General features: G+C 51.7%; 2 protein-coding genes across 2 annotated transcripts in view; one reads left to right on the plus strand and one right to left on the minus strand.

The window, feature by feature from the left end:
• Window positions 1-27,440, plus strand: part of LOC147092802 (pyruvate carboxylase, mitochondrial-like) — a gene marked incomplete at its 5' end in the record, with an annotated part of 1,160,114 nt that overhangs the window by 472,874 nt on the left and 659,800 nt on the right. The window lies entirely within an intron of this gene.
• On the minus strand, window positions 33-27,268 carry LOC147092803 (leucine-rich repeat and fibronectin type-III domain-containing protein 2-like). Its single transcript, XM_085976051.1, has 3 exons — window positions 27,158-27,268; window positions 15,483-16,912; window positions 33-1,660 (listed from the first exon to the last, which is right to left on the minus strand). The coding sequence occupies exons 2-3, from the start codon at window positions 16,862-16,864 to the stop codon at window positions 787-789; spliced, it is 2,256 nt and encodes a 751-aa protein (XP_085832177.1). The 5' UTR covers window positions 16,865-16,912; window positions 27,158-27,268; the 3' UTR covers window positions 33-786.

Here is a 27,440-nt window from a genome sequence, read left to right on the forward strand (position 1 = left end):
GGTCCAGTGGAATTGAACAGGTTCCAGTCTGGTTATTGTATTGATATTATATTTATGTCTGCAGTGGTGTTATTTCCAATCAACTTGTACATAGGTAACTTTGGCAAATGAATAAAACCAAATTGGTTGGATTAATGTGAAAACAACACATCGGAATCAACATTCAAATAATAAAGACAGTGCCATTATTATTCTCGGAACTCTAGTTCCCAGTGTGTATCGACAAGTTTTACATTACAGTTATGAGCTGGGCACTCCCTCCGTGGCCACAGTCCAGCTCCATCTAATATTTCTGGGGCTGGTAAACTGGCCTTGCTCAACAATGAAAGTCCAAGAGATGTTGTCAGCCCGTTCGGCTGCACTGCACCCGGCTGTCCCAGTCCCGGTTATCGTCCGTTCCACACCGTCCATTCCCAGCGAGCATTCCCCCTCTCCCCCACCCACCACCGGAGTCACCCTGTTCTTGATGCCGGAATGTGAATGTTGCTGCTCCTGGTAACATGAGATTGACCCAGAAAATGGACACTTCTTCTGTAAAAAAAAAAGTTAAAAGGGCCTCCCTCCAGCACAGTTCCCGGGAGAAGCAGCAACGCTCCCGATCATTGCCTTCCAGCAGGGCAGGAATGTAAATGATGCCAAGCCGAGAGGGTACAAGGTGGGGGGAAGGAATCCATCACTGCACTTTGGCCCCATGATCCTCTTTCTCTCGTGACATTTTACAGGTTGGGGTGGGGGGGGCTTTTACCTCCCACAGCAATGTTGGCGCTCTGTTATTTTGTTCTTGGTTTAGACGATACTCTCTTCCAGTTCCTCGGAGCTGTAGAAGGCCCCTTTCGTGCCCGCCACCTCAGTCTCGGCGTACTGCAGTAGCATTCCGTGAACAGACTGGCTCCGTTTAGTCCAGATCACGCTGAAGCGCTTGGCGTAACTGTAGCAGGTGGTGGCGGCGATGTCGCCCATGTCGAAGGAGCAGCTGCGTTTGGTTTTTGACATGGCTGGCGCTGGGCAGAGTTGGCCGGAGCCCGGGCCGGCCGAGGCGGGGGTCTCCCCCGGTCCCCGAGCCGCCCCGGACCTCGGCTCTGAGCCTCGCTGCGCCCGGTCCTGGCCGCTGGCGGCCGCAAAGTCGGCCCCTTCTGCGTCGCCCCGCTGCTTGGACCTCAGCTTTTTCCTTGGGGGTTTCGCCCGGTTCTGAGCTGGCGAGTGGCCCGCGGCAGATGCGGGAGGAGAGGAGGAGGGAGGAGGTGGCACCGCCTTGCCCGCTGGCTGCCCTTTGGAATGAAGTATCATCACCCTCCTGCGTGGCAGCATTCCGTTGGGGATCGGCTGGTTGCCGTTGGTCTGCGAGTACACGTCGCTGACCTTGGGCGACTGGGCGCTGCCACATATCTTGTACTTGACCATTATGACCACGGTGAACACCAGCAAGGTGACGACGATGATCCCACCCACAATCACAGTCAGCGTGCCACCCAGGAAGTGGGCGTGCAGCAGGTGGCAGTGCGGGTACTCCTCCTTGGTGCCAAACTGCGCACACCCCACGACCTTGGTGGCTGCTAGCTCGGTCACGGCATCTCCGTATATCGCCAGGATGCACAGGTCGTAATCCACCCCCGAGATGAGGTTCTTCAGGATAAAAACTTTGCTCGTCGATGGGATGATCCTGAAAGAGTTGGAGAAAAATATGAGAGCGCGACTGGTCAAAAACCTCCCTGTCCTTACTTACACTTTCAGTATCACATCTGGTTTGGAATGGAATTGCTGCATTAAAATCATCCAAATGACTTGCTCTGGCATCTGTTCCACTGCTTAAAGATGGGACTTATCGTGAAAGCGACTTAACATAAGAATTAGGAGCAGGAGTAGGACATCCTGCCCCTCGAGCCTGCTCCACCATTCAATAAGGGGCTGCTCTTTCAAAACTGAGATGAGGAGGAACTACTTCACTCAGAGGGTGGTAGGTCCATGGAATATGCTGCCCCAAAAAGCTGTAGAAGCTACATCATTACATAAATTTAAAACAGAAATAGACAGTTTCCTAGAAGTAAAGGGAATTAAGGGTTACGGGGAGCGGGCAGGAATTTGGACATGAGTCTAGGTTCGGATCGGTCATGGCCCTGTGGGTAGCGGAGCGGGCCCAGGGGCCGTGTAGCCTGATCCTGCTCCTATTTCGTGTGTCTAATTCTGTTAGATTCAGGAGATGGTTCTGTGATAGTGGATTGGCGGTTAGGATCAGATCAGCCATGATCTTATTGAATGGCGGAGCAGGCTCGAGGGGCCGATTGGCCTACTCCTGCTCCTATTTCTTATGTTCTTATGTTCTTATAAGATCATGGCTGATCTTCAACCTCAACTCCGCTTTCACGCCCGATCTCCATATCCCTTGATTCCCCTAGAGTCCAAAAATCTATCGATCCCAGCCTTGAATATACTCAATGACTCAGCCTCCACAGCCCTCTGGGGTAGAGAATTCGACAGATTCACCACCCTCTGAGTGAAGAAATTCCTCCTCATCTCAGTCCTAAATGGCCGACCCCTTATCCTGAGACTGTGCCCCTGGTTCTAGACTCTCCAGCCAAGGGGAAACAATCTCTCAGCATCTACCCTGTCAATCCCCCTCAGAATCTTGTATGTTTCAATGAGATCACCTCTCATTCTTCTAAACTCCAGCGAGTATCGGCCCAATCTACTCAACCTCTCCTCATAGGACAACCCTCTCATCCCAGGAATCAATCCAGCAGACTGAGGCTCCATTTACACAAGTGGGACCATATAATGGTATTAAAGCTGTAAGATTTTAGGAAAGGTGTGAAAGCCTTGGAGAGGGTGCAGAGAGATTGACTAGAATGGTTCCAGGGATGAGGCGTTACAGTTTTGTGGAGAGCCTGGAGAAGCTGGCGTTGTTCTCCTTGGAGCAGAGAAGGCTAAGAGGAGATTTGACAGAGGTGTTTAAAATCATGAAGGATTTAGACAGAGTAAATAAGGAGAATCTGTTTCTCGTGGCTGAAGGGTCGGTAACCAGAGGGCCCAGATTGAAGGCGATTGGCAAAAGAACCAGAGGCGACACGAGGAGAAACTGTTTAACGCAGCGAGTGGTGAGGATTTGGATCGCGCTGCCTGATAGGGCGGTGGATACAGATTCAATCGTAGCCTTCAAAGGGAATTGGATAAATACAGGAAGGAGAAAAATCACATGGATATGGAGAAAGAGCGGGGGAGTGGGACCAACTGGATCGCTCTTCGAAAGAGACGGCGCAGACTCGATAGGCCGAATGTGCTGCACTATTCTACGATTCGGTGATTCTGCTGCTTTACCTGTCAGCAGAGTCAAGCTTAGTCAGTGACAGATACTGCATGAAAACTACCTGAAACTATCCTTCTTAGAATACAAAGGGGTGGAAGTTGTGCTCCAGTTGTATAAAGCTGGTTAGACCCCATCTGGAGTAACTGTGTTCAGTCCTGGGCTCCGCACCTCAGCAAGGATATACTGGTCTCGGAGAGGGTGCAGCGCAGATTCACCAGAATGATACCGGGGGCTAAAAGGGTTAAATTCCGAGGACAGGTTGCACAGACTGGGCTTGTATTCCCTCGAGTTTAGAAGATTAAGGGGCGATCTAATCGAGGTGTTTAAGATGATTAAAGGATTCGATGGGGTAGATATGGAGAGAAACTATTTCCTCTGGTGGGGGGAGTCCAGAACAAGGGGGCGTAACCTTAAAATTAGAGCCAGGCCGTTCAGGGGCGATGTCAGGAAGCACTTCCTCACACAAAGGGTGGTGGAAATCAGGAACTCTCTCCCCCAAAAAGCTGTTGAGGCTGGGGGGTCAATTGAAAATTTCAAAACTGAGATTGATGGATTTTTGCTGGGTAAGAGTATTAAGGGATACCGAACCAAGGCGGGTAGATGGAGTTAAGGTACAGATCAGCCATGATCGAAATGAATGGTGGAGCAGGCTCGAGGGGCTGAGTGGCCTCCTCCTGCTCCTATGTCTTAAGGTGCTGTGCTGTGCATTGGACGGACAAAGACCAGGGTCCGTCTAGTTTGCCTTCTGTTTTTTCGCATGATACACCAATAATGGATCGTCGACTAATCACAGCAATCAATCTCCTTCAATTAGTCTACAACAGACCCAGACAGAAGGTGAGGAAACCCCCCACCCCCCCCCCCCGCCCCCAGAGCTTTGGGACCCACAAGACCAAAGTCATCTTGGACTGCATCAGCGTGCTGGGCCTGGCAGCGAGCGGGTCTGGCAGTTTGTGCTGGGCGTGTTGGCCAGCTCTGATGCCATTGTCAGAAGGTGGCTCGAGAGCCCGGGTTACATAAGAATCAGGAGCAGGAGTCGGCCAATCGGCCCCTCGAGCCTGCTCCGCCATTCAATAAGATCATGGCTGATCCAATCTTGGCCTCAACTCTGCTTTCCCGCTCTCTCCCCATACCCCTTGACTCCCCTGTAACTCAAATCTGTCAATCTCCGCCTTGAATATATTCAATGACCCAGCCTCCACAGCTCTCTGGGGAAGAGAATTCCAAAGATTCACGACCCTCTGAGAGAAGAAATTCCTCCTCATCTCCATCTTAAATGGGCGACCCCTTATTCTGAAACTATGCCCCCTAGTTCTAGATACCCCCACTAGGGAATAGAAATTATTCTATATGTCCGCTTCACACACTCTCAACAGCACCTGGCAGAACAGCATTAGAGGTCGTGAGTGTGTCACAGCTCCCTCCCCGCCACTCACCCAATTAAGGAGAGAGCAGACATCCGCCCTGGCCCTGTGTCTTGAGAGTGGTATGGAGTCGGCAACTCTGGGACTGCAACACTTTAGGAAGGACGTTAAGGGCTTGGAGAGGGCGCAGAGGAGATTTACCGGAATGGTACCAGGGATGAGGGACTTCAGTTATGTGGAGAGACTGGAGAAGCTGGGGTTGTTCTCCTTAGAGCAGAGACGGTTAAGGGAAGATTTGATAGAGGTGTTCAAAATCATATGGGAGTGTTGATCGAGTAAATAAGGAAAACTGTTTCCAGTGGCAGGAGGGTCGGTAACCAGAGGACACAGATTGAAGATAATTGACAAAAGAACCAGAGGGGAGATGAGGAGAATGTTTTACGCAGCGAGTTGTTGTGATCTGGAATGCGCTGCCTGAAAGGGCGGTGGAAGCAGATTCAACAGTAACTTTCAAAAGGGGAATTGGATACACACTTGAAGGGGAAAAACTTGAGGGCTATGGGGAAAGAGCAGGGGGGAGTGGGACTGATTGGAGAGCTCTTTCAAAGAGCCGGCACAGGCACGATGGGCCGAATGGCCTCCTTCTGTGCTGTTGCAATCTACGACACTATCTTTTATATTAAGACAGTATTCGACAAGGGAAAATTATAAACTGTCACAACTTTACTGCTCTGTTCTCTTCCCCATCATTTTTACAGTTGCCTTTTTGGTTGTGTTTTCCGCGAAGCCTCCTCCCACACGCTGGTTTTCTGCAGTTATCGCTGATTGAGTGGGGAGGCTAGCTCCCCGCACTCAGCTTGTTGTCAGTCGCTGCCTGGGAGTGAGTGGACTGACTGACGCGCTCTCCAATTACTCTCCGTCCTCCGGAACTCTAATAGGCAGGCACAGGCTGTGCAGGCGTGGGCTCCAACCCCAGGTCCTACTGCGCTCCCTGAGCCTTGCCTCACTGCTGAATAAAATGCAAAATCACTCGGCGGAAGCCACTTTGCCAAAATGCAAAATTAAAAAGGCACTTTTTCACGTTGCAAAGGAGATTGGCCGGAAAAATATTTTATACTGCTGCTTGATCGACCATGCTATTAGAGGGTGGGGGATGATATGACCAGGCATGCAGATGTACAACAGTCCCCATTTTAAAGCTCACTCCTTACTATACCCTCCACATTAAGTGACCAGTGTTCTGACCAATACTTATCTCGCCACCGGCGTCCCTTAAACAGATTTATTGAATTTGTCATTCGTGGGATCTTGCTGTGCCCACCGCCTTTCCTACATTGCAACAGTGACTACAGGTCGCGAGAAGGCGCTGTCGAAATGCAAGTCGTTTCTTCTCACGGCTGTGGAGGGGGTTGGTGTGGGGGGCGGATTAATCACTGCCCGACAGGTTTAGGAACATAGGAACCGCAGCAGGCCATTCGAGACTGCTCCGCCATTCACTCAGATCGCGGCAGATCTGTTTACGTTGGACGTTTCCATTTTAAAGGTGGATGCAGGAACTTATAATGGAAAAACTCGAGAGGAAGTGTGCCTAGATGTAAAATATTAATCTGCTATAGGTTGATTGATTGATTAAGATATACGATTGCAGCATCAGAGCTGAAAAGGATACAGGTTCGTGATTAATAACTGGCGCTAACCGGTGGTCAGTGTCCAGGTACTGTTTCTGTTACTGGGGTGTGAGTGATTGTTTCCTTTAGAGCAAAGGAGATCGAGGGGTGATTTGATAGAGGTGTACAAGATTATGACGGGCTTGGATGGGCTAGACGGGGAAAGGCTGTTCCCACTAGTTGAGGATACAAGGACTAGGGGACACAGATTTAAGGTTTTGGGTAAGAGATACAGGGGGGATGTGAGGAAAAACCTTTTTACGCAGCGAGTGGCGAGGGCCTGGAACTCACTGCCGATGGAAGTGGTGGAAGCGGAGACACTCAATGTTTTCAAGGGAAATAAACTTGCCGGGCTACGGGGATAGAGCGGGGGAATGGGACTGACTGGATTGCTCTACAGAGAACCGGCACGGACTTGATGGGCCGAATGGCCTCCTTCTGTGCCATTATGACTATATGATGCCTTTTATTACATCGAATTACATCGAATTTACAGCACAGAAACAGGCCATTCGACCCAACTGGTCTGTGCCGGTGTTTGTGCTCCACACGAGCCTCCTCCCACCTTACTTTATCTTGCCCCATCAGCATAACCTTCTAGATATTGTCCAAACCTACTTGCCCAAAGGCCACTGAGTCAAACACATACTATGGGACTGGAGTCAAGTGTAGGCCCAGTCCGGGTAAGGGCGGCAGCTCTCCTTCCCTAAAGCGCATTCAGTGAACCAGTTGGGTTTTTAACGATAATCTGACAGGGTCGTGGTCATCTTAAAGGTGCCAGCCCCACAAATCGCCAGGTTTACTGAATTCAATCTCACAGGTGGGATTTGAACTCGCGGTTACTAGCCCAGTGCCGTAGCCCTGAGGCCACCGTACCCCGGGCTCAGTCACGTGACACTGTTCCGTCACTAGATCTGCTAATCAACCAAAGGCGTAAAATCCATTCTGCAGCTTGTTAAATTTTCGGATGCCAATAATATTGGCGCGTCTGTATCACAGAAATCACAGAAATCACAGAAACCCCACAGTGCAGATAGAGGCCATTTCGGCCCATCAAGCCTGCACCGACACATATCCCACCCGATCCCCGTAACCCCTACACCAACACATATCCCACCCTATCCCCATAACCCCACGTATTTAATCCCCCTAACACTAAGGGTCAATTTATCATAGCCAATCAACCTAACCCGCACATCTTTGGACTGTGGGAGGAAACCGGAGCACCCGGAGGAAACCCACGCAAACACGGGGAGAATGTGCAAACTCCACACAGACAGTCACCCGAGGCCGGATTCGAACCCGGGTCCCTGGCGTTGTGAGGCAACAGTGCTAACCACTGTGCCACCGTGCTGGCTCAAATGAATAATCAAATCATTGAGGGACAGCATTCATAGCGGACGTACACGGAGTTACTGAAAGTACTCGCGCCCTCAGATTTTGCTTCTTTTTGCACTATTTAGGCCACGGAATACAGAAGACTGAACAACCCCTGCGCCCCCGATCCCGCCCAGTAATACCCCAGTAACAATGGTCCCTTTACATTTTTTTGTGTGTGCGGCCTCGCTAACGGGCTGCGTGGCCCATTCAGATTTCCACGCAGGCGCAGTTTTCCCATGTCAAGAGCCGGTGAACGGCCTGCACGGGACCTCCAGAACGCTGCGCAGTTTAACGGGAACATTGTGCAGTAATACCCCCGTAATACCCCCAGAAATACCCCAGTAATACCCCCAGTAATACCCCCAGTAATACCCCCGTAATACCCCAGTAATACCCCCAGTAATACCCCCAGTAATACCCCCAGTAATACCCCCGTAATACCCCAGTAATACTCCCAGTAATACTCCCAGTAATACCCCCAGTAATACCTCAGTAATACCCCAGTAATACCCCCAGTAATACCCCCAGTAATACCCCCAGTAATACCCCAGTAATGCCCCCAGTAATACACCAGTAGTACCCCAGCAATACCCCAGCAATACCCTAGTAATACCCCCAGTAATACCCTAATATCTGCAGTAATACCCCCGTAATACATCCAGTAATACGCCCAGTAATACCCCCAGTAATACCCCCAGTAATACCCCCAGTAGTACCCCCAGTAATACCCCCAGTAATACCCCCAGTAATACGCCAGTAGTACCCCAGCAGTACCCCAGCAATACCCCAGTAATACCCTAGTAATATTCCCAGTAATACCCCAGTAATACCCTAATAATATCTGCAGTAATACCTCCGTAATACATCCAGTAATACGCCCAGTAATACCCCAGCAATACCCCCAGTAATACCCCAGTAATACCCCCAGTAATACCCCAAGTAATACCCCAGTAATACCCCAGTAATACCCCAGTAATATGCCAAGTAATACCCCCAGTAATACCCCAGTAATTACCCCAGTAATACCCCCAGTAATACCCCCGGTAATTCCAGCCTCCCCCTTTAACCGAGGCTCACTTTAGTGATAAGCTCTGTCGCTCCTGTCGCTCCTTTAAGAAATGCACGGGCTCACAGCAGTATTTTCCCAAATCAGGTTGATTTGAAGAATGGAATCTGATTTTTCACATCCCAGTGCTCATTTGAAGACCGAGCTGATTAAACCATTCAAAAGTCTCTCAGCAGTGAAAGGATGTCGGCAGACTCGATATCCAAACAGATGCTGTTGCCAGCGGTAATGACTTGGACTTGGCTGAATGCTCGACATCAGCACGCATTTCCAAACATGCGGAATTTCACACTTCAGTCACCATTAGGCAAAAAGGGGTTTAAGTCTAAAATTAATATAAGGGCCAGAGTTCTTGGAATACGATATCTAAAATAGCACTGGAGGTTTGTAATGTGTTTAACAATACTCCAATTTACTTTATGACTTATAAAAGAGGCTGTAATGTTTATCTTATTACCTCTGTGGTATAATTGTGAGCAGCCAGCAGCAAATGTACAATAGTATGGTGGTTGTGTTACTCGTCTTGTAATCCAGAGACCGAGACTCATAATCCCAGAGAGTGTGAGTTCAGATCCCCCTGTGGGCAGTTTGACAATATGAATTCAATTTTGAAAATAAAAAGATGGAATCAGTAAAAAGTGAACATGGGTTGTGGTTATAAACCCAACTAATCTCCTCAGAGACTAGAGCTCCTAATCCAGGCCGGCACTCCCTGTGCCAGTACTGAGGGAGCGCCGCACTATCAGAGGGGCAGTACTGTGGGAGCGCCGCACTGTCGGAGGGGCAGTACTGAGGGAGCGCCGCACTGTCGGAGGGGCAGTACTGTGGGAGCGCCGCACTGTCGGAGGGGCAGTACTGAGGGAGTGCCGCACTGTCGGAGGGGCAGTACTGAGGGAGCACCGCACTGTCGGAGGTGCCGTCTTTCAGATGAGACGTTAAACCGAGGCCCCGTCTGCCCACTCAGGTGGATGTAAAAGATCCCACGGCCACCAGTGGAAGAAGAGCAGGGGAGTTCTCCCCAGTGTCCTGGGGCCAATGTTTATCCCTCAGCCACCATCACTAAAATAGATTGCCTGGTCATTATCACGTTGCTGTTTGTGGGAGCTTGCTGTGCGCAAATTGGCTGCCGCGTTTCCCACATTACAACAGTGACCACACTTCAAAAAAGTACTTCATTGGCCGTAAAGCGCTTTGGGACTTCGCGAGCAGGTGAGAGGCGCTATAGAAATGCACGTTCTTTCTTTCGGGAAGGAAACCCGCCGCCTTTCCCCAGTCTGGGCCTACATGTGACTCCCAGCCTCGCCCCAATGTTCTTGAGCAAACGGGGCAGCTCGGAATGGGCAATAAATGTCGCCTCGCCAGCGACGCCTACATCGATCGAATGAATAATAATTGAAAAAGATCCACTGCTGCGAGGGGGACTAGCAAACATTCTAAAGTAAGGTACTTGCAGCTTAGCTGTCAGGGTTGTTGCCATGGCGATTGTGCTCTGTGTAGACAGCAGCATGTGGCCTGCAGAGTAAGGGATTGAGATCACCAACTGCAGGAAGCAGATGCCATTTTCACCTGAGCCCTAAAATGGAGATTTGAAATCACAACCTGTGCATAGAATTTGTGTTCCACAGTTTCAAGTATATAAAAGAAAGACTTGCATTTCTACAGCGCCTTTTACGATATGAGGACGTGCCAAAGCGCTTTACAGCCAATGAGGTGTGTGGTCACTGTTGTAAACGCGGTCGCCAATTTGCGCACAGCAAGCTCCCACAAACAGCAACGTGATAATGACCAGATCATCTGTTTTTTATTGAAGATAATTGAGGGATAAATATTGGCCCCAGGAAACTGGGGAGAACTCCCATGCTGCTCTTCCAATAGTGGCCGTGGGATCTTTTACGTCCACCTGAAAGGGCAGACGGGGCCTCGGTTTAACATCTCATCGGAAAGACGGTATCTCCAACAGTACAGTGCTCCCTCAGCACTACTCCTCCGACAGTGCGGCGCTCCCTCAGTACTGATCTCCGACAGTGTGGTGCTCCCTCAGTACTGCCCCTCTGACAGTGCAGCACTCCCTCAGTACTGCCCCTCCGACAGTGCGGCGCTCACTCAGTACTGCCCCTCCGACAGTGTGGCACACCCTCTGTACTGCCCCTCCGACAGTGCAGCACTTCCTCAGTACTGCCCCTCTGACAGTGCAGCACTCCCTCAGTACTGCCCCTCCGACAGTGCAGCGTTCCCTCAGTACTGCCCCTCTGACAGCGCGACACTCCCTCAGTACTGCCCCTCTGACAGTGCAGCACACCCTCAGTACTGCCCCTCCGACAATGCAGCGCTTCCTCAGTACTGCCCCTCCGACAGTGCGGCTCTCCCTCAGTATTGCCCCTCCAATAGTGCGGCCCTCCCTCAATACTGCCCCTCCGACAGTGTGGCACACCCTCAGTACTCCCCCTCCGACAGTGCGGCACTCCCTCAGTACTGCCCCTCTGACAGTGCAGCACTTCCTCGGTACTGCCCTCTGACAGTGCGGCGCTCCCTCAGTACTGCCCCTATGACAGTGCAGCGCTCTCTCAGTACTGCCCCTCCGACAGTGCGGCGCTCCCTCAGTACTGCCCCTCCGACAGTGTGGTGCTCCCTCAGTACTGCCCCTCTGACAGTGCGGTGCTCCCTCAGTACTGCCCCTCCGACAGTGCGGCGCTCCCTCAGTACTGCCCCTCCGACAGTGCGGCGCTCCCTCAGTACTGCCCCTCCGACAGTGCGGCGCTCCCTCAGTACTGCCCCTCCGACAGTGCGGCGCTCCCTCAGTACTGCAGGAGTGTCAACCTGGATTATGGGGCTCAAGTCTCTGGAATGGGACTTGAACCCACAAATTGTGACCCAGAGGCGAGAGTGCTACCCACTGAGCCACGGTGGACCTATTTGAGGTTTGGATGCTGCTTTGCACTTAGCCAGGTTTTTGATGATTCTAAGTGTAAGTGTGCGGAGTGTCCTCGGTACAAAGTTGCGTTGGGGACAAAGGATTAACAATCATTGATGCTGCCAATGAAAAGACGTGCAGAAGTGAATTGCGGTTGTAATCTTCCGAAGGCCTGCCTGTCACTGCATCACATGAGAAGCGTATTCTGCTTCCTGACGTAGGGCAGGCATTGCCAACCCATCCAGGGATTATCCCTGGAGTCTCCAGGAATTAGAGATTAATCTCCAGCACACTGGCTGCCAGCAAACCCCAGGAGAAAAACCAGAGGAATATTACACCATTGAGCTCTTTTTAAAATTCTCTTTGAACACTTCTGTGCATTAGTTATAAAAATATTGGACCGGAGGAAAAATGGTTGTTTGACTGGCAGTGAAGGATAATCCAGCCGGGTAACGAAGAGTCCGCTCGCTTTCCGATTGGCCGTAGCAAGGTGGGGCGCCGCGAGGATGGGGTGTGCGGGGGCGGGCGATTGGAGGCAGTAGGTCATGTGACGAAACCTGCAGGAATACTCCAACCAGAGTTGGGAACCTTGGCTGTGCACGAGAGGACCACAACAACAACTTGCGTTTAAAGAACGCTTTTAACGTAGTAAAACGTCCCAAGGAGCTTCACAGGAGCGATTATCAAACAGAATTTGACACCGAGCCACATAAGGAGATATCAGGACAGGTGACCAAAAGCTTGGTCAAAGAGGTCGGTTTGAAGGAGCGTCTTAAAGGAGGAGAGAGAGGCGGAGAGGTTTAGGGAGGGAATTCCAGAGCTTAGGGCCCAGGCAGCTGAAGGCACGGCCGCCAATGGTGGAGCGATTAAAATCAGGGGGATGCTCAAGAGGCCAGAGTTGGAGCAGTGCGGAGATCTCGGAGGGTTGTAGGGCTGGAAGAGGTTACAGAGATAGGGAAGGGGAGGGATTTGAAAACAAGAATGAGAATTTTAAAAGGGAGACGTTGCCGGACCGGGAGCCAATGTAGGACAGTGAGCACAGGGGGTGATGGGCGAACGGGACTCGGTGCGAGTTAGGACACGGGGCAGTGAGCCCAGGGGGTGATGGGTGAACGGGACTCGGTGCGAGTTAGGACACGGGTCAGTGAGCACAGGGGGTGATGGGCGAACGGGACTCGGTGCGAGTTAGGACACGGGCAGCAGCCAGCACAGGGGGTGATGGGTGAACGGGACTCGGTGCGAGTTAGGACACGGGGGCAGTGAGCACAGGGGGTGATGGGTGAACGGGACTTGGTGCGAGTTAGGACACGGGGCAGTGAGCACAGTGGGGTGATGGGTGAACGGGACCCGGTGCGAGTTAGGACACAGGGCAGTGAGCACAGGGGGTGATGGGTGAATGGGACTCGGTGCGAGTTAGGACACGGGGGCAGTGAGCACAGGGGGTGATGGGTGAACGGGACTCGGTGCGAGTTAGGACACGGGGCAGTGAGCACAGTGGGGTGATGGGTGAACGGGACTCGGTGCGAGTTAGGACACGGGGCAGTGAGCACAGGGGGTGATGGGTGAACGGGACTCGGTGCGAGTTAGGACACGGGGCAGTGAGCACAGGGGGTGATGGGTGAACGGGACTCGGTGCGAGTTAGGACACGGGGCAGTGAGCACAGGGGGTGATGGGTGAACGGGACTCGGTGCGAGTTAGGACACGGGGCAGTGAGCACAGGGGGTGATGGGTGAACGGGACTCGGTGCGAGTTAGGACACGGGGCAGTGAGCACCGGGGGTGATGGGTGAACGGGACTCGGTGCGAGTTAGGACACGGGGCAGTGAGCACAAGGGGTGATGGGTGAACGGGACTCGGTGCGAGTTAGGACACGGGGCAGTGAGCACAGGGGGTGATGGGCGAACGGGACTCGGTGCGAGTTAGGACACGGGGCAGTGAGCACAGGGGGTGATGGGCGAACGGGACTCGGTGCGAGTTAGGACACGGGGCAGTGAGCACAGGGGGTGATGGGTGAACGGGACTCGGTGCGAGTTAGGACACAGGGCAGTGAGCACAGGGGGTGATGGGTGAACGGGTCTCGGTGCGAGTTAGGACTCAGGCTGCCCTCAAGCTTACGGCGGGTGCCAGGTGGGAGCCCGGCCAGGAGAGCGAACCTGCAGGCAACAAATGCATGGATGAGGGTGAGGCAGTGGGTGAGCGGAGCCAGGGCGATGTTAGGGAGATGGAAGTAGGCGGTCTTGGTGATGGGGAGGATATGGGGTCGGAAGCTCAGCTCAGAGTCAAATGGGACCAAAGCTTCCTGTTAACTTTTCCATTACTGATTCCTATATCTACCTTTGGAATGGAAATTACCCTTGCAAACTTGTTGGGGCCGTGATGACAGCCTCCTACCAGCAGTGGTACTGCTGGTGGGAGTATGTAATTACACAGGGACAGGCCATTATAAATGTCGACATCGAAACTTCGAATGGAAATATAAAAATAAAGACTGAATGCACAGCTTTAAAATGGAGACCAAAGTATACATGTGTGTGTCCTGGTCCAACCATCCCATGCCCTCTAACCCTCCTCGTCTGAAGACTACACGTGGCCTTAGCTCGCTGTGTACAACACCAGGGGAGATTGCAGGAACAGGAGTAGGCCATGCGGCCCTTCGAGCCTGTTCCGCATAGATTGCTGAGTATCTCCTTGCAAAAAGGATATTGAGACACTGCAGAAGGTGAAAAAAGGATTTACAAGGTGGGGCAGCACGGTGGCATAGTGGTTAGCACTGTTGCCTCACAGCACCAGAGACCCGGGTTCGAATCCGGCCTCGGGCGACTGTCTGTGTGGAGTTTGCACATTCTCCCCGTGTTTGCGTGGGTTTTCTCCGGGTGCTCCGGTTTCCTCCCACAGTCCAAAGATGTGCGGGTTAGGTTGATTGGCTATGATAAATTGACCCTTAGTGTTAGGGGGATTAAATACGTGGGGTTACAGGGATAGGGTGGGATATGTGTTGGTGTAGGGGTTACGGGGATCGGGTGGGATATGTGTCGGTGCAGGCTCGATGGGCCGAAATGGCCTCTATCTGCACTGTTTCTGTGATTCTGTGATTCTGATTCTGATACCAGAACTGAGAGGTTATAAGTATCCAGAAGGATTGAACAGGCTGGGGCTCTTTGCTCTGGAAAAGAGAAGGCTGAGGGGTGACCTGATCGAGGTCTTTAAGATTATGAAAGGATTCGATAGGGTAGATGTAGAGAAGATGTTTCCACTTGTGTGGGGGAAACCAGAACTAGGGGCCATCAATATAAGATGGTCACTAATAAATCCAATCGGGAATTCAGGAGAAACTTCTTTACCCAGAGAGTGGTGAGAATGTGGAACTCGCTACCACAGGGAGTGGTTGAGGCGAAGAGCAGAGATACATTTAAGGGGAGGCTAGATAAACACATGAGGGAGAAAGGATTAGAAGGATATGTTCATGGGGTGAGATGAAGAGGGGTGGGAGGAGACTCGTGTGGAGCAGAAACACCGGCACGGACCAGCTGGGCAGAATGGCCTGTTTCTGTGCTGTGAATACTCTGTAATTTAGGATAGCATAGACTCCACGGATATAATACATCTCTGGGTTGAGGTGACCATAACCGTTGGGGCTTTGCTGTGGGTTTCTAATATGGTCTCAGCCCCTGGTGACACACTCCAGTCTGTGCACTGCTCTGTATGGAACTGATTTTAGTGTCTTGTTGACGGCCTTAGCGGTTGGGCTTTGGCGACAGCGAGCTGAATGTTGGCAGGCTGCGGTTGTGCCTACCTGTACACAAGCGTCTCATCCACGGTCGAGTTGTACTGGATCTGGTACATCCAGACGATGTGCAAGGACTTGGCCACCGACCATCGCACCAGCGCCGTCGTGGCCGTCACGTCGGCCACCGTGACGGTCTTCTCCTGCGCCAGCCGGCCGTCCGTCCCGTTGGTCACGGGCTTCGTGGAGGTGGTGATGTCCGAGGAGCCCGGGTCTTGGTGCAGGACGCGGACTGTGCCGTTCCCGCGGTGGGGCAGCGGGATGATTTTCAAATCCGCCAGGGCCGTCGACTCCCCAGCCGCATTCGTGGCGAAACAGGTGTAGGAGCCATCGTCTCTCACCGTGGTCACCAGGATGTCCAGCGTACCGTTTCGGTAGGAGGTCAACCTGGACGAGTTTGTGATGATTTTATCTTCCGGCGACACCCAGTGAATTATTGGCTCCGGGTCCCCTATAGCCCTGCATTTCAGTGTTGCCCTTTGCCCCTCGAGGATCCAGATTTTGTGAGTGTGCCGGGTAATCAGCGGGGGCTCGCAAATAAACTCCTCCTCTGGGATGTACCAGAAGTACTTGCCGGCGAGGTGGGAGGGGGTCGCACAAGTCTCCATGTCGTCCTCCCGCACCAGCCGCCGCAGCCATAACAGCTCGCAGTTGCAGTGTAGCGGGTTCCCGCCAAAGTTCAATATGATGGTGGACGTATAAGGAGTGGGACTTATAACTCCAGTCTGGGACCGGGCGAACAGCGAGTCTGGAGGTAGCGTCTGTAACCTATTGGACGTCATGTCCAACCTTGCCAGTTGGAACAGTTCTGCAAATGTCCCCGCCATGATATAGTCAATGAGGTTGTGGTCCAGGTTGAGCATATGCAAGTTGACCATGTTTTGGATGGCCTCCCAGGGGACCGTTTGTAAATTGTTGAAAGAAAGATCTAGGTCTTCCAAGGTGACCAAAAAATCGTCAAAGGCCGTTTCTACGATGCTAATGAGCTGGTTGTTGTTAATGATCAGGTGCTGAAGATTAATCATCCCACTCAAATTGTCGTCCTGAATTGCAGTCAAGCGGTTACTATCCAAATGTAGCGATCGCAAGCTCTCCAGGTCTCCAAACGCAAAGGGCTGGATAAAACTGATTGTATTCCTGGACAGCGTGAGGTCCACCAGGCCAGACATGTTGAGGAAGTCCTGCTGCTCCACCACCCGGATGAAGTTGTCGGCCAGCCTCAGCTCGACTGTCCTGCGGTCGATGTTTATGGGGATGAACAGGAGCCCCTTGTTGGCACACAGCGTGCTGAGGGACTCGGAGAGGTTTTGGCATGTGCAGTGGAATGGACAAGCCTTGGCTAAAGCTGCTAGGCTTCCTACCAGCAGCAACCCAAAGAGCAGCCTTTCCATTGTAAATCCGTTAGAGAGACCTGCAAGTAACGATCATCCAGGATAGACCTGTGTGGGAGAAAAAAATATGGTCAGGTACAGAGTTATCAACAGCAGTGAATCTTTCACAAGCAGTACACTCTCCGCCTCTCTCTCCTCACTTCTTAAAACCCACCTCTTTGACCAAGCTTTTGGTCACCTGCCCTAATATGTGGCTCGGTGTCAGATTTTGTCTGATAATCGCTGCTGTGAAGCACCTTGGGACGTTTTACTACGTTAAAGGCGCTGTATAAATGCACGTTGTTGTTACACATGTGCGGGTCGGTATGGAGCAGTTTGCATCCTGTACTGTTTCAGAAATGCTACAGTGGATTGGCACTTTGAATCAGGCAGCACAGAAGGAGGCCATTCGGCCCATCGTGCCTGTGCCGGCTCTTTGAAAGGGCTCTCCAATTAGTCCCACTCCCCCCTGCTCTTTCCCCGTAAGCAAATTTCTCCTTTTCTAGTATTTACCCAATTCCTTTTTGAAAGTTACTATTGAATCTGCTTCCACCGCCCTTTCAGGCAGCGCATTCCAGATTACAACAACTTCAGTGGCAACGGTCGACAGCCGTAGTCTTCAAGTTCACCACAGAGCCAATTATTGGACTCGGCTGTGCTGTAAGAGGAGGCTGGGACAGCAGCGGGAGCAGTTGCTTTAGATGCAATATTTTAATTCCTTTTCGAGTCATTCATTCATTCATAACACGAGTAATTCCTGGATTCTGCTATTAGTGTCAAGTAAGACTGGTAAAATACACTGTGAAACAGCCTAATAGCAGTCGCACTGACAGATCCGTTAAATTGAGAGTGCCAATACTTCATTTCAGTAGTGAGATCCTCAGTCATGACCGTTCCAGTATTACTGAGAAATATCATTTTGCCTTGCATGTATTTATACAGCAATTAGAAAAAAAAATCATTCTCAGGATGTGGGCATTGCTGGCAAGGCCCAGCATTTACTGCCCTTGAGATGGTGGTGGTGAACCGCCTTCTTGAGCCGCTGCAGTCTCCCTGGCCAATATTTATCCCTCAACCAACATTACCACTGTGACTACACTTCAAATGGACCTCATTGGCTGTGAAGCGTTTTGGGACATCCGGAGGTCGTGAAAGGCGCTTTCTTTACCACGGGGAACAGCTGAGACCCACTGGCCAGCAAATCCCCGGGTTCAGTCCTTGGTCGGTGCTGGTTTGAGCCTGCACAATAGGGGGCAAAAATTCAGTATCGCCCCATTTGGGGCGCCATTATCGGCCGTGCGCAAAGTTTAGCGCCTGGCGCTAATTATCGTCTCCGACAGCAAACTTGGCTTTTATCGCCCCTGGAGGTGATTGGAGTGCTAAATCAGGCGCCACACACCTGTCTTAAGGCGCAAAGGTCGAGCAATAAAGGCGCTACCTCAGAGCGCTGGCGAAGCAAGGAAGGGCAAATCAAAATCAACCTGCAAAGTGCTGCTCAGTACTCAAAACCCCTTCACACAGCGTTGAATCTCTCCAGAAGTCTCTCGCTCTCTGACTGCGTGGTGCAAAAATGTCACCAACAAAAAAAGGCAGGAAGCGGTCGCCTTTAACTAGCGCTCCCCAGTCCCTTTCTAACTGCAAAACGCTCCCCTCAACCTGTCGTTGCTAGCGGCAGGCGGTAAGGCAGGGGGCGCCACTCAATAACTGGTCCGGGGCGCTACCGGGGTGTTCCACACTCGACTGACGTCACGATCTGCCGGCGCAGGAGATCGTGGCAGTAGTGTTTAGCGCCGCCACAAAATGTTTAGTTAATTTCGCGAGCGACGCAAATATCGCCGCGCCCAGGCGCTAGTTGCTTTACACTCCATTAGCGCCCTCTTAAAGCGCTAACGGGAGGTGCAAACAACTGAGCTTTTCCCCCTAGTGGTTTAATGCTCCTTGGGTTCGGGAGGGGGTAACTGCAGCCAAGGATTGGCACCCCGTGCTCGCCAGCCAGCGACCCCCCCACCCCCCCCAACCCCCTCCCGGAAAGGGCTCAGGTCTGGATGTCGGACGCGGACTCGATCGAACTAAACTCTAACGCTCGCCTCGATCGAATCCATGGCTGAGGAAGATGGGCAGAAAAACACAAGAAGACCTTTTTTTTTAGCAAAAAGAGTGTGTTTGTTCTAAAGTCGCTGTAGGGCTGATTTTCATGTTGCCCTTGACGTGCAAAGGCGACCAGTGGAGCCTGACTGCGCTCTGCTTGCCATCTAAAGCAGCGATCTGCATTTGCGTGCGGGGAGGCTTCCAGCTCAATCAGTGCCGAGACCTTTGTTGCTGTGGGAGAGAGCAGTGCGGGCACATTGAATAGGAGGCTGGTGCTGCACAAACTGCTGAGACGCAGAAACAAATTTAGGCAGTGCAATTATCAGGCGAATTGTGTCACTTTAATATACTGGAGGAGCTGCTGTAATCCAGCGTAGAGCTTGGAGGGTGAGAGAGCGATTGTAGTGCAGCTGATTTCATTTGCAGTGCCCTGTATTAAATATTAAATTCTGCATTTATCTTGAAGCATTAGCCCTGTTACAGGGAACACAGAGATAGGTCGACAGTTCCTCCACTGATGCTGGGATAAGCCGGGTGCTGGATGTAAACAGTTTATTGTACAAATTCCAACGTTGATTTTTACAGATCACGCCAGTTTTAAAGCCTGTTTGCTGCTCTCTGATGTTTCCCCTTATGGTCTGCCCAGCTCCCACAGCAACTGAGCAGTTCCCAGCTGAAAGCAACAGGGTGAAAAGCATTAAATTATGAGAGGAGGTTGCTTTGACTAGGCTTGTATTGCCTCGAGAATAGAATATTAAGGGGCGGTCTAATTGAGGTGTTAAAGATGATTAAAGGATGGATAGAAGAAACTATTTCCTCTGGTGGGGGGAGTCCAGAACAAGGGGGCATCACCTTAAAATTAGAGCCAGGCCGTTCAGGGGTTATGTCAGGAAGCACTTCTTCACACAAAGGGCGGTGGAAATCTGGAACTCTCTCCCCCAAAAAAAGCTGTTGAGGCTGGGGGTCAGTTGAAAATTTCAAATCTGAGATAGATTGATTTTTGTTGGGTAACGGTATTAAGGGATACGGAACCAAGGCGGGTAGGTGGAGTTGAGATACAGATCGGCCATGATCTAATTGAATGGCGGAGCAGGCTCGAGAGGCTGAACGGCCTCCTCCTGTTCCTATGTTGCCAGGTCTCAGCTGACTCTGACTGGGCCACAATACAGAATGGGACAGAACCACCTCTCCCCAATCGCGGCAGCCTCACTGAGAGCGGGAGCTTAGAAGAAGCCTAGGCTTGTCCCCCAATGTGGCCTCAAATCTTGGTGGGCTGCTCCCCCTCGACCAACCATTGGAATTCCCTGTGTTACAACACACTGCTGTGCTGGCTTACCACCCGTGGCTCCATTCAGCAATTGGGAATCACATACTTGAGCCACGTCACCACTCTTCCCCATTTTCCGACCTACAAGACTACTCTTGTAGCTGTTGGACGTGCTCGAGCCTCATAGCACAATTCCTGTTCCAACCCTCAGTGGTAAGTGAAAGTCGATCTTAAGCATGATAAATCTGTATTAAATACTCCAAAGTTCAACTGTACTGATAATCAATCTCAAGTAATTTGCTTTGCTTTGAATTCAGGTAACAATTTGTGAAGCATCAGCACAGTCCAGAGCAGTTCATTAGTAATTATGGATCGCACTGTAACACACCTGGGATTTTATATGGAGCCAGGGAGGCTGGGAGTGAGCTACATGGAGGGTAACTCACCCATCGACAGCAAGGCAATAGCACATTCAGGGTTTAGCTGATGACATGGCCATAGTTTAATGAGGACTCATCACTGACTCGACACCTGAACACTTTCCATTCCTCAGAACACCTAGGACTTGATTTACTGAGGGAGCGCCGCACTGTCGAGGTGGCAGTACTGAGGGAGCGCTGCACTGTTGGAGAGGCAGTACTGTGGGAGCGCTGCACTGTCGGAGAGGCAGTACTGTGGGAGCGCCGCACTGTCGGAGGAGCAGTACTGAGGGAGCGCCGCACTGTCGGGGGGCAGTACTGAGGGAGTGCTGCACTGTCGGAGAGGCAGTACTGAGGGAGCGCCGCACTGTTGGGGGGCAGTACTTAGGGAGTGCCGCACTGTCGGGGGGGCAGTACTGAGGGACGCTGCACTGTCGGAGGGGCAGTACTGAGGGAGTGCTGCACTGTCGGAGAGGCAGTACTGAGGGAGCGCCGCACTGTCGAGGTGGCAGTACTGAGGGAGCGCCGCACTGTCGGGGGGCAGTACTGAGGGAGCGCTGCACTGTTGGAGAGGCAGTACTGTGGGAGCGCTGCACTGTCGGAGAGGCAGTACTGTGGGAGCGCCGCACTGTCGGAGGAGCAGTACTGAGGGAGCACCGCACTGTCGGAGGGGCAGTACTGAGGGAGTGCTGCACTGTCGGAGAGGCAGTACTGAGGGAGCGCCGCACTGTTGGGGGGCAGTACTTAGGGAGTGCCGCACTGTCGGGGGGGCAGTACTGAGGGACGCTGCACTGTCGGAGGGGCAGTACTGAGGGACGCTGCACTGTCGGAGGGGCAGTACTGAGGGACGCTGCACTGTCGGAGGGGCAGTACTGAGGGAGCGCCACACTGTCGGAGGTGCAGTACTGAGGGAGCGCCGCACTGTCGAGGTGGCAGTACTGAGGGAGCGCTGCACTGTTGGAGAGGCAGTACTGTGGGAGCGCTGCACTGTCGGAGAGGCAGTACTGAGGGAGCGCCGCACTGTCGGAGGGGCAGTACTGAGGGAGCGCCGCACTGTCGGGGAGCAGTACTGAGGGAGCGCTGCACTGTCGGAGGGGCAGTACTGGGGGAGCGCCACACTGTCGGAGAGGCAGTACTGGGGGAGCGCCGCACTGTTGGGGGGCAGTACTGAGGGAGTGCAGCACTGTCGGAGGGGCGGTACTGAGGGAGTGCCGCACAGTCAGAGGGGCTGTACTGCCTCCTCAGGTGGAAGTAAAAAATCCCATGGAACTATTTGAATCAGAACAGGGGAGTTCTCCCCGGTGTCCAATATTTATCCCTCAACCAACGTCACTAAAACAGATGATCTGGTCATTACCACATTGCGTATTTGTGAGATCTTGCTGTGCACAAATTGGCTGTTGTGTTTCCTACATTACAACAGCGACTACACTTCAAAAAGAACTTCATTGGCTGTAAAGCGCTTTGTGACGTCCTGAGGTCATGAAAGGGGCTGTAGAAATGCAAGTCTATCTTTCTTCCGAATCGGATTATTTTCTATTCAAGGTATACTATTCCAAAAATATTCCTTTTGTTAAAAAAATGTCTCCACCTCTTTGCATTGAGAAGTTGATTAAACTCCTAGAGTCAACACTGGTGTGTCTCAGTGAATCCACTCATCGATTTTATGTCACACAAGCCGATCTCCCGTGGCATTGCACATGATGAGTCACGAGCGAGTGCAGTCTGGCGCTGAAGTGGAGTTAGAGGGCGGGTCGGGGAGGGGGAATAGCTTGACCAGGGCGCACAGATGCAATTCAGTCCCCATTTTAAAGTTGTACATTCTGCACTTATTTTTTGTATTGCGACTACACGTTCTGATAGAATCGTACAGCAGAGAAGGGGGCCTTTCAGCCCATCGTGCCTCTGCCAGCTCTTTGAAAGAGCTCTCCAATTAGTCCCACTCACCCCTGCTCTTTCCCCATTAGCCCTGCACATTTTTAAGTTGAGATCCAATTCTCCTTTTTGAAAGTTGCTATTGAATCTGCTTCCACCGCCCTTTCAGGCAGCGCGTTCCAGATCACAACAACTCGCTGCATAAAAACCTTCTCTTCATCTCCCCCTCTGGTTCTTTTGCCAATCACCTTAAATCTGTGTCCTCTGGTTACCGACCCTCTTGCCAGTGGAAACAGTTCCTCCTTATTTACTCTATTAAAACCCCTCATAATTTTGAACGCCTCTACTAAATCTCCTCTTAACCTTCTCTGCTCTAAGTAGAACAACCTCAGCTTCACCAGTCTCTCCAGGCAACATTTATAATGCAGGCTCCCTCTGCAGACTGGTCACGCTGTAAGTACCCACTTCTGCCTGTGGTACAGTGGAGCGCCTCTACTGGGGGGAGGGTGTCATTACAGCGTGACTAGTTTACATATCCTGATGCCATTTTAAATGTGGCCATATGATTTATGATTGGAAAAGATGGCAGGTAGTGTGCAGAGATCTAAAATGCTAATTATATTAAACAGCTACCATAAAATTAGTCCTGGGATTGTGAGAAACTATTTTCCTCCCAAGACATAAGCAAGAAAGACTTGTATTTCTACAGTGCCTATCATGACCACCGGATGTCCCAAAGCGCTTCACAGCCAATTAAATAGTTTTGAAGTGTGGTCACTGTTGTAATGTGGGAAACGCGGCAGCCAATTTGCGCACAGCAAGCTCCCACAAACAGCAATGTGATAATGACCAGATCGTCTGTTTCAGTGATGTTGGTTGAGGGATAAATATTGGCCCCAGGACACCGGGGAGAACTCCCCCTGCTCCTCTTCCAATAGTGGCCGTGGGATCTTCTACATCATCCCGAGAGAGCAGATAGGGCCTCAGTTTAACGTCTCATTCGAAAGACGGCACCTCTGACAGTGCGGCGCTCCCTCAGCACTGCACTGGAGTGTCAGCCTAGATTTTTGTGCTCGCTTCTCTGGAGTGGGACTATGAACCCACAACCTTCTGACTCAGAGGCAAGACTGCTACCCACTGAGCCACTGCTGACTTAGTTTGGTGATTCAAGAGCTTGCTTGTGTTCAGTATATGTATATTTGTTTCCTCTGAAGCTGGAAATCTGTCTCTCCCTCTTCATTTCTCGTGTTCTTGATCTGAGCCTGGCAATATCTGCTGTTGGATTGCTTCGTAATTTCATGAATGAAAGGGGGTTTAAATGGAATTTCTTTACAGTCCTTGTCAGAACCTATTTTGACCTTCACATGCTCCCTCTCCAAATGAGTGTGGTCTATGCCAATTTGCATTAATTTAACAGCACTTCAGTACACCGAGGCTGCACATACAGCTTAGGATATTGTTCTGGAAATTAGTCAACCGCTTGAGGGTGTGAATATTTTTAAATTGCCGCCCTTAACCGTCCACTCCTCTGGCAATAGCTTTAACCCATTGAGAGTTGTCATATAAGATACGTAGACCGATTGACAGGGTGGATGCAGGGAGGATATTCCCCCTGGCTGGGGAGTCTAGAACCAGGGGTCACAGTCTCAGGATAAGGGGTCGGCCATTTAGGACTGAGATGAGGAGAAATTTCTTCACTCAGAGGGTGGTGAATCTTTGGAATTCTCTACCCCAGATACTTGCCATAGAGGGAGTGCAACGAAGGTTCACCAGACTGGTTCCTGGGATGGGGGGATTGTCCTTTGAGGAGAGATTGAGTAGACTAGGTCTATATTCTCCAAAGTGGAAATGAGGTAGAAGATCAGCCATGATCTTATTGAATGGCGGAGCAGGCTCGAGGGGCCGAATGGCCTCATCCTGCTCCTAAATCTTATGTTCTTATATCACGTATAAAGGGACCATTATAACTTCAACCCCCAGCTTTTATTATACATCATTTGTATCGGTGTATCTGTTGACAGCTGGCATTGCGCTGCTTTGACTCCCCTTGGTGCAAGGAGTGAGCAGTTAGTTGCTTCACTAACGTGCCACAGCATTTCCTGGTGTTTATTAAGCAGGAATTGCTCAGTTAGTTGGAATGGCAGCCAACGTTCCCTCTAAGCTGCGCTCACTGGCTTTTCCGTGGTAAATGCCGCACGTGCACAGGAATTCGAAGGGACCGCGCGTTAAAAGAAACGGGCCGCACGGAACAGGGAAACACTGCTGGCAGCCCGATGAGGCAGTGCCGCATCCCATGAGGAGTTGGGTTAGGCTCGATGTTTCTCGACATGGGGCAGGAAGGACTCCCTCCTGTGTAGCCGGTTACAAAATGGCCCTTGTAGAACCCAGAGAGCAAAGCACCCGCCATCATTGAGGGAACAGGTAGCAACAAAGTGTGTCCTTGCGAATATGTGTCTTGTGTACATGGTAATATCGTGGGGTGGACATTATGGGTAATTGTTGGTATTGGGGAATGTACATTATGGGTACAGTGGCTGTGTCACCCGTGGCTCAGTGGGTAGCACTCTCGTCTCTGAGTCAGAAGGTTGTGGGTTCAAGTCCCACTCCAGAGACTTGAGCACAAAAATCTAGGCTGACACTCCTGGTGCTGTACTGAAGGAGTGCTGCACTGTCGGAGGGGCAGTACTGAGGGAGCGCTGCACTGTCGGAAGTGCAGTACTGAGGGAGCGCCGCACTGTTGGAGGGGTAGTGCTGAGGGAGTGCCGCACTGTCGGAGGGGCAGTGCTGAGGGAGCACCGCACTGTCGGAGGTGCAGTACTGAGGGAGCGCCGTACTGTTGGAGGGGTAGTGATGAGGGAGTGCCGCACTGTCGGAGGGGCAGTGCTGAGGGAGCACCGCACTGTCGGAGTGGCAGTACTGAGGAAGCACCGCACTGTCGGAGCAGCGGTACTGAGGGAGCACCGCACTGTCGGAGGGGCAGTACTGAGGGAGCGCCACACTGTCGGAGGGACAGTACTGAGGGAGCGCCGCACTGTCGGAGGGACAGTACTGAGGGAGTGCTGCACTGTCGGAGGGGCAGTACTGAGGGAGAGCCGCACTGTCGGAGGGACAGTACTGAGGGAGAGCCGCACTGTCGGAGGGACAGTACTGAGGGAGCGCCGCACCGTCGGAGGGGCAGTACTGAGGGAGCGCCGCACTGTCGGAGGGGCAGTACTGAGGGAGCGCTGCACTGTCGGAGGGGCAGTACTGAGGAAGCGCCACACTGTCGGAGCGGCAGTACTGAGGGAGCGCCGCACTGTCGGAGGGACAGTACTGAGGGAGCGCTGCACTGTCGGAGGGGCAGTACTGACGAGACGTTAAACCGAGGCCCCGTCTGCTCTCTCAGGTGGACGTAAAAGATTCCAAGGCCACTATTTCGAAGAAGAGCTGGGGAGTTATCCCTGATGTCCTGGCAAATATTTATCCCTCAATCAACATCACTAAAAACAGATTACCTGGTCATTATCACATTGCTGTTTGTGGGAGCTTGCTGTGCACAAAATTGGCTGCCGCGTTTCCCACATTCCAACAGTGACTACACTTCAAAAAAGTACTTCATTGGCTGTAAAGTGCTTTGAGACGGTGTGAAAGGTGCTGTCGAGATGCAAGTCTTTCTTAGGTTGGTGTTGGGGAACGTCCATCAAGGGGACGTGTTGGTCCCTGCCAGTGATGGTCTCTACCCCTTACAGGTACACGTTGCTCTGGAGCGAGCAGTTACAGGGTTAAGCATAAATGCACACCGAGTGTGTGTTGAACCGATGCTAATTGTTTCCTCTCTTCCCTCCAGTAAAGGGCTGCCACATATTCACCAGTCCAAGGATCAGGAGAGAATATTACTGCCCACTGGATTGTGCCGGTGTGGGATTTTATGTAAAAGATTTTGGGGAGGGACATGTTGGAGTAATTCATTTGTTAATTGCGCCCCTGGGGAAAGAAAAACAATGGATAAACCATATTGATGAGGTGACTTGCCCCAATGTGGGTGAAAATGATAAACCCATGCTGGTGTTCGCAGGAGGCGAGGGGAGGGTGGGAACTGTGAAAGCAGAACGAATGGACAATCGAATTTTTGCGAGAAGCTGCAACGAGTCGTTTTATAAATGAGCGTGAAAATCCTTGCCAACACCGCCCCCCCCCCCCCCCCCACAAAATAAATCACTGAGATTGTAGTGCAGCAAAGCTATGTTTCCAGACCCCGGGGCTTTGAAAGACATGCAGCAGTGACCTGGCTTATTTAAACCCGGTTTCAAAACAAACTGCTCTCAGTAGCTGTCACATTCCTGAGAGCAGGAGGGACAAGCTTCAATGTTGCCCTCCTGTGTTCCCCTTCCGAGCAGAGGGAAATAAATGCTTTGTGTGAGTGAGGCTGGCTAGCAAGTGGTGGGTGGGTGGTGCAAGGGTTAAAACTCCTGGCCAGACACAAACACAAACACACACACACTCCCTGTACAAAAACAAACAGCAATTTCAATAGTAAATCCCGTCCTTACAGCAATGACCTTCACATGTAAATGGCATCGCACAGAGATATCATTACTGTTCAATCTGCTGCCCTGTGCTCATCAGTCCACAGGCAAACAGGGTTGGTTTTTTGGTTATTTTATTTCATTTTTTTTTAAAGTTTACCTTGCTGTTGTTGGATTCAGGCATTCAGCCCTGTAGCACACTCCCGAGCACCGTCTGTCCTGCATCCCACAGCGCTGGAATCCTGGGGCACATCTTGGGCTGGTCCTGGAGCGGTGCGGTGCGAGGCGAGGCGAGGTGTGTGTGTGTTTGAGAGAGTGTGTGTGAGTGTTTGCCCCCTCTTTCCAGCAGATCCCGAGAATGCAGCTCAGCTCAGCTCAACTCCAGCCGTTTAATGGTCAGGCTCCAGAGATTCATTCGTATCTCTGCCGGTGGCTGAAAAAAG

This window comes from Somniosus microcephalus, unplaced genomic scaffold (genome assembly GCF_052327205.1).
Source record: "Somniosus microcephalus isolate GS21.2 unplaced genomic scaffold, FLI_Smic_1.0 unresolved_chr2, whole genome shotgun sequence".
Taxonomy (NCBI): Eukaryota; Metazoa; Chordata; class Chondrichthyes; order Squaliformes; family Somniosidae; genus Somniosus; species Somniosus microcephalus.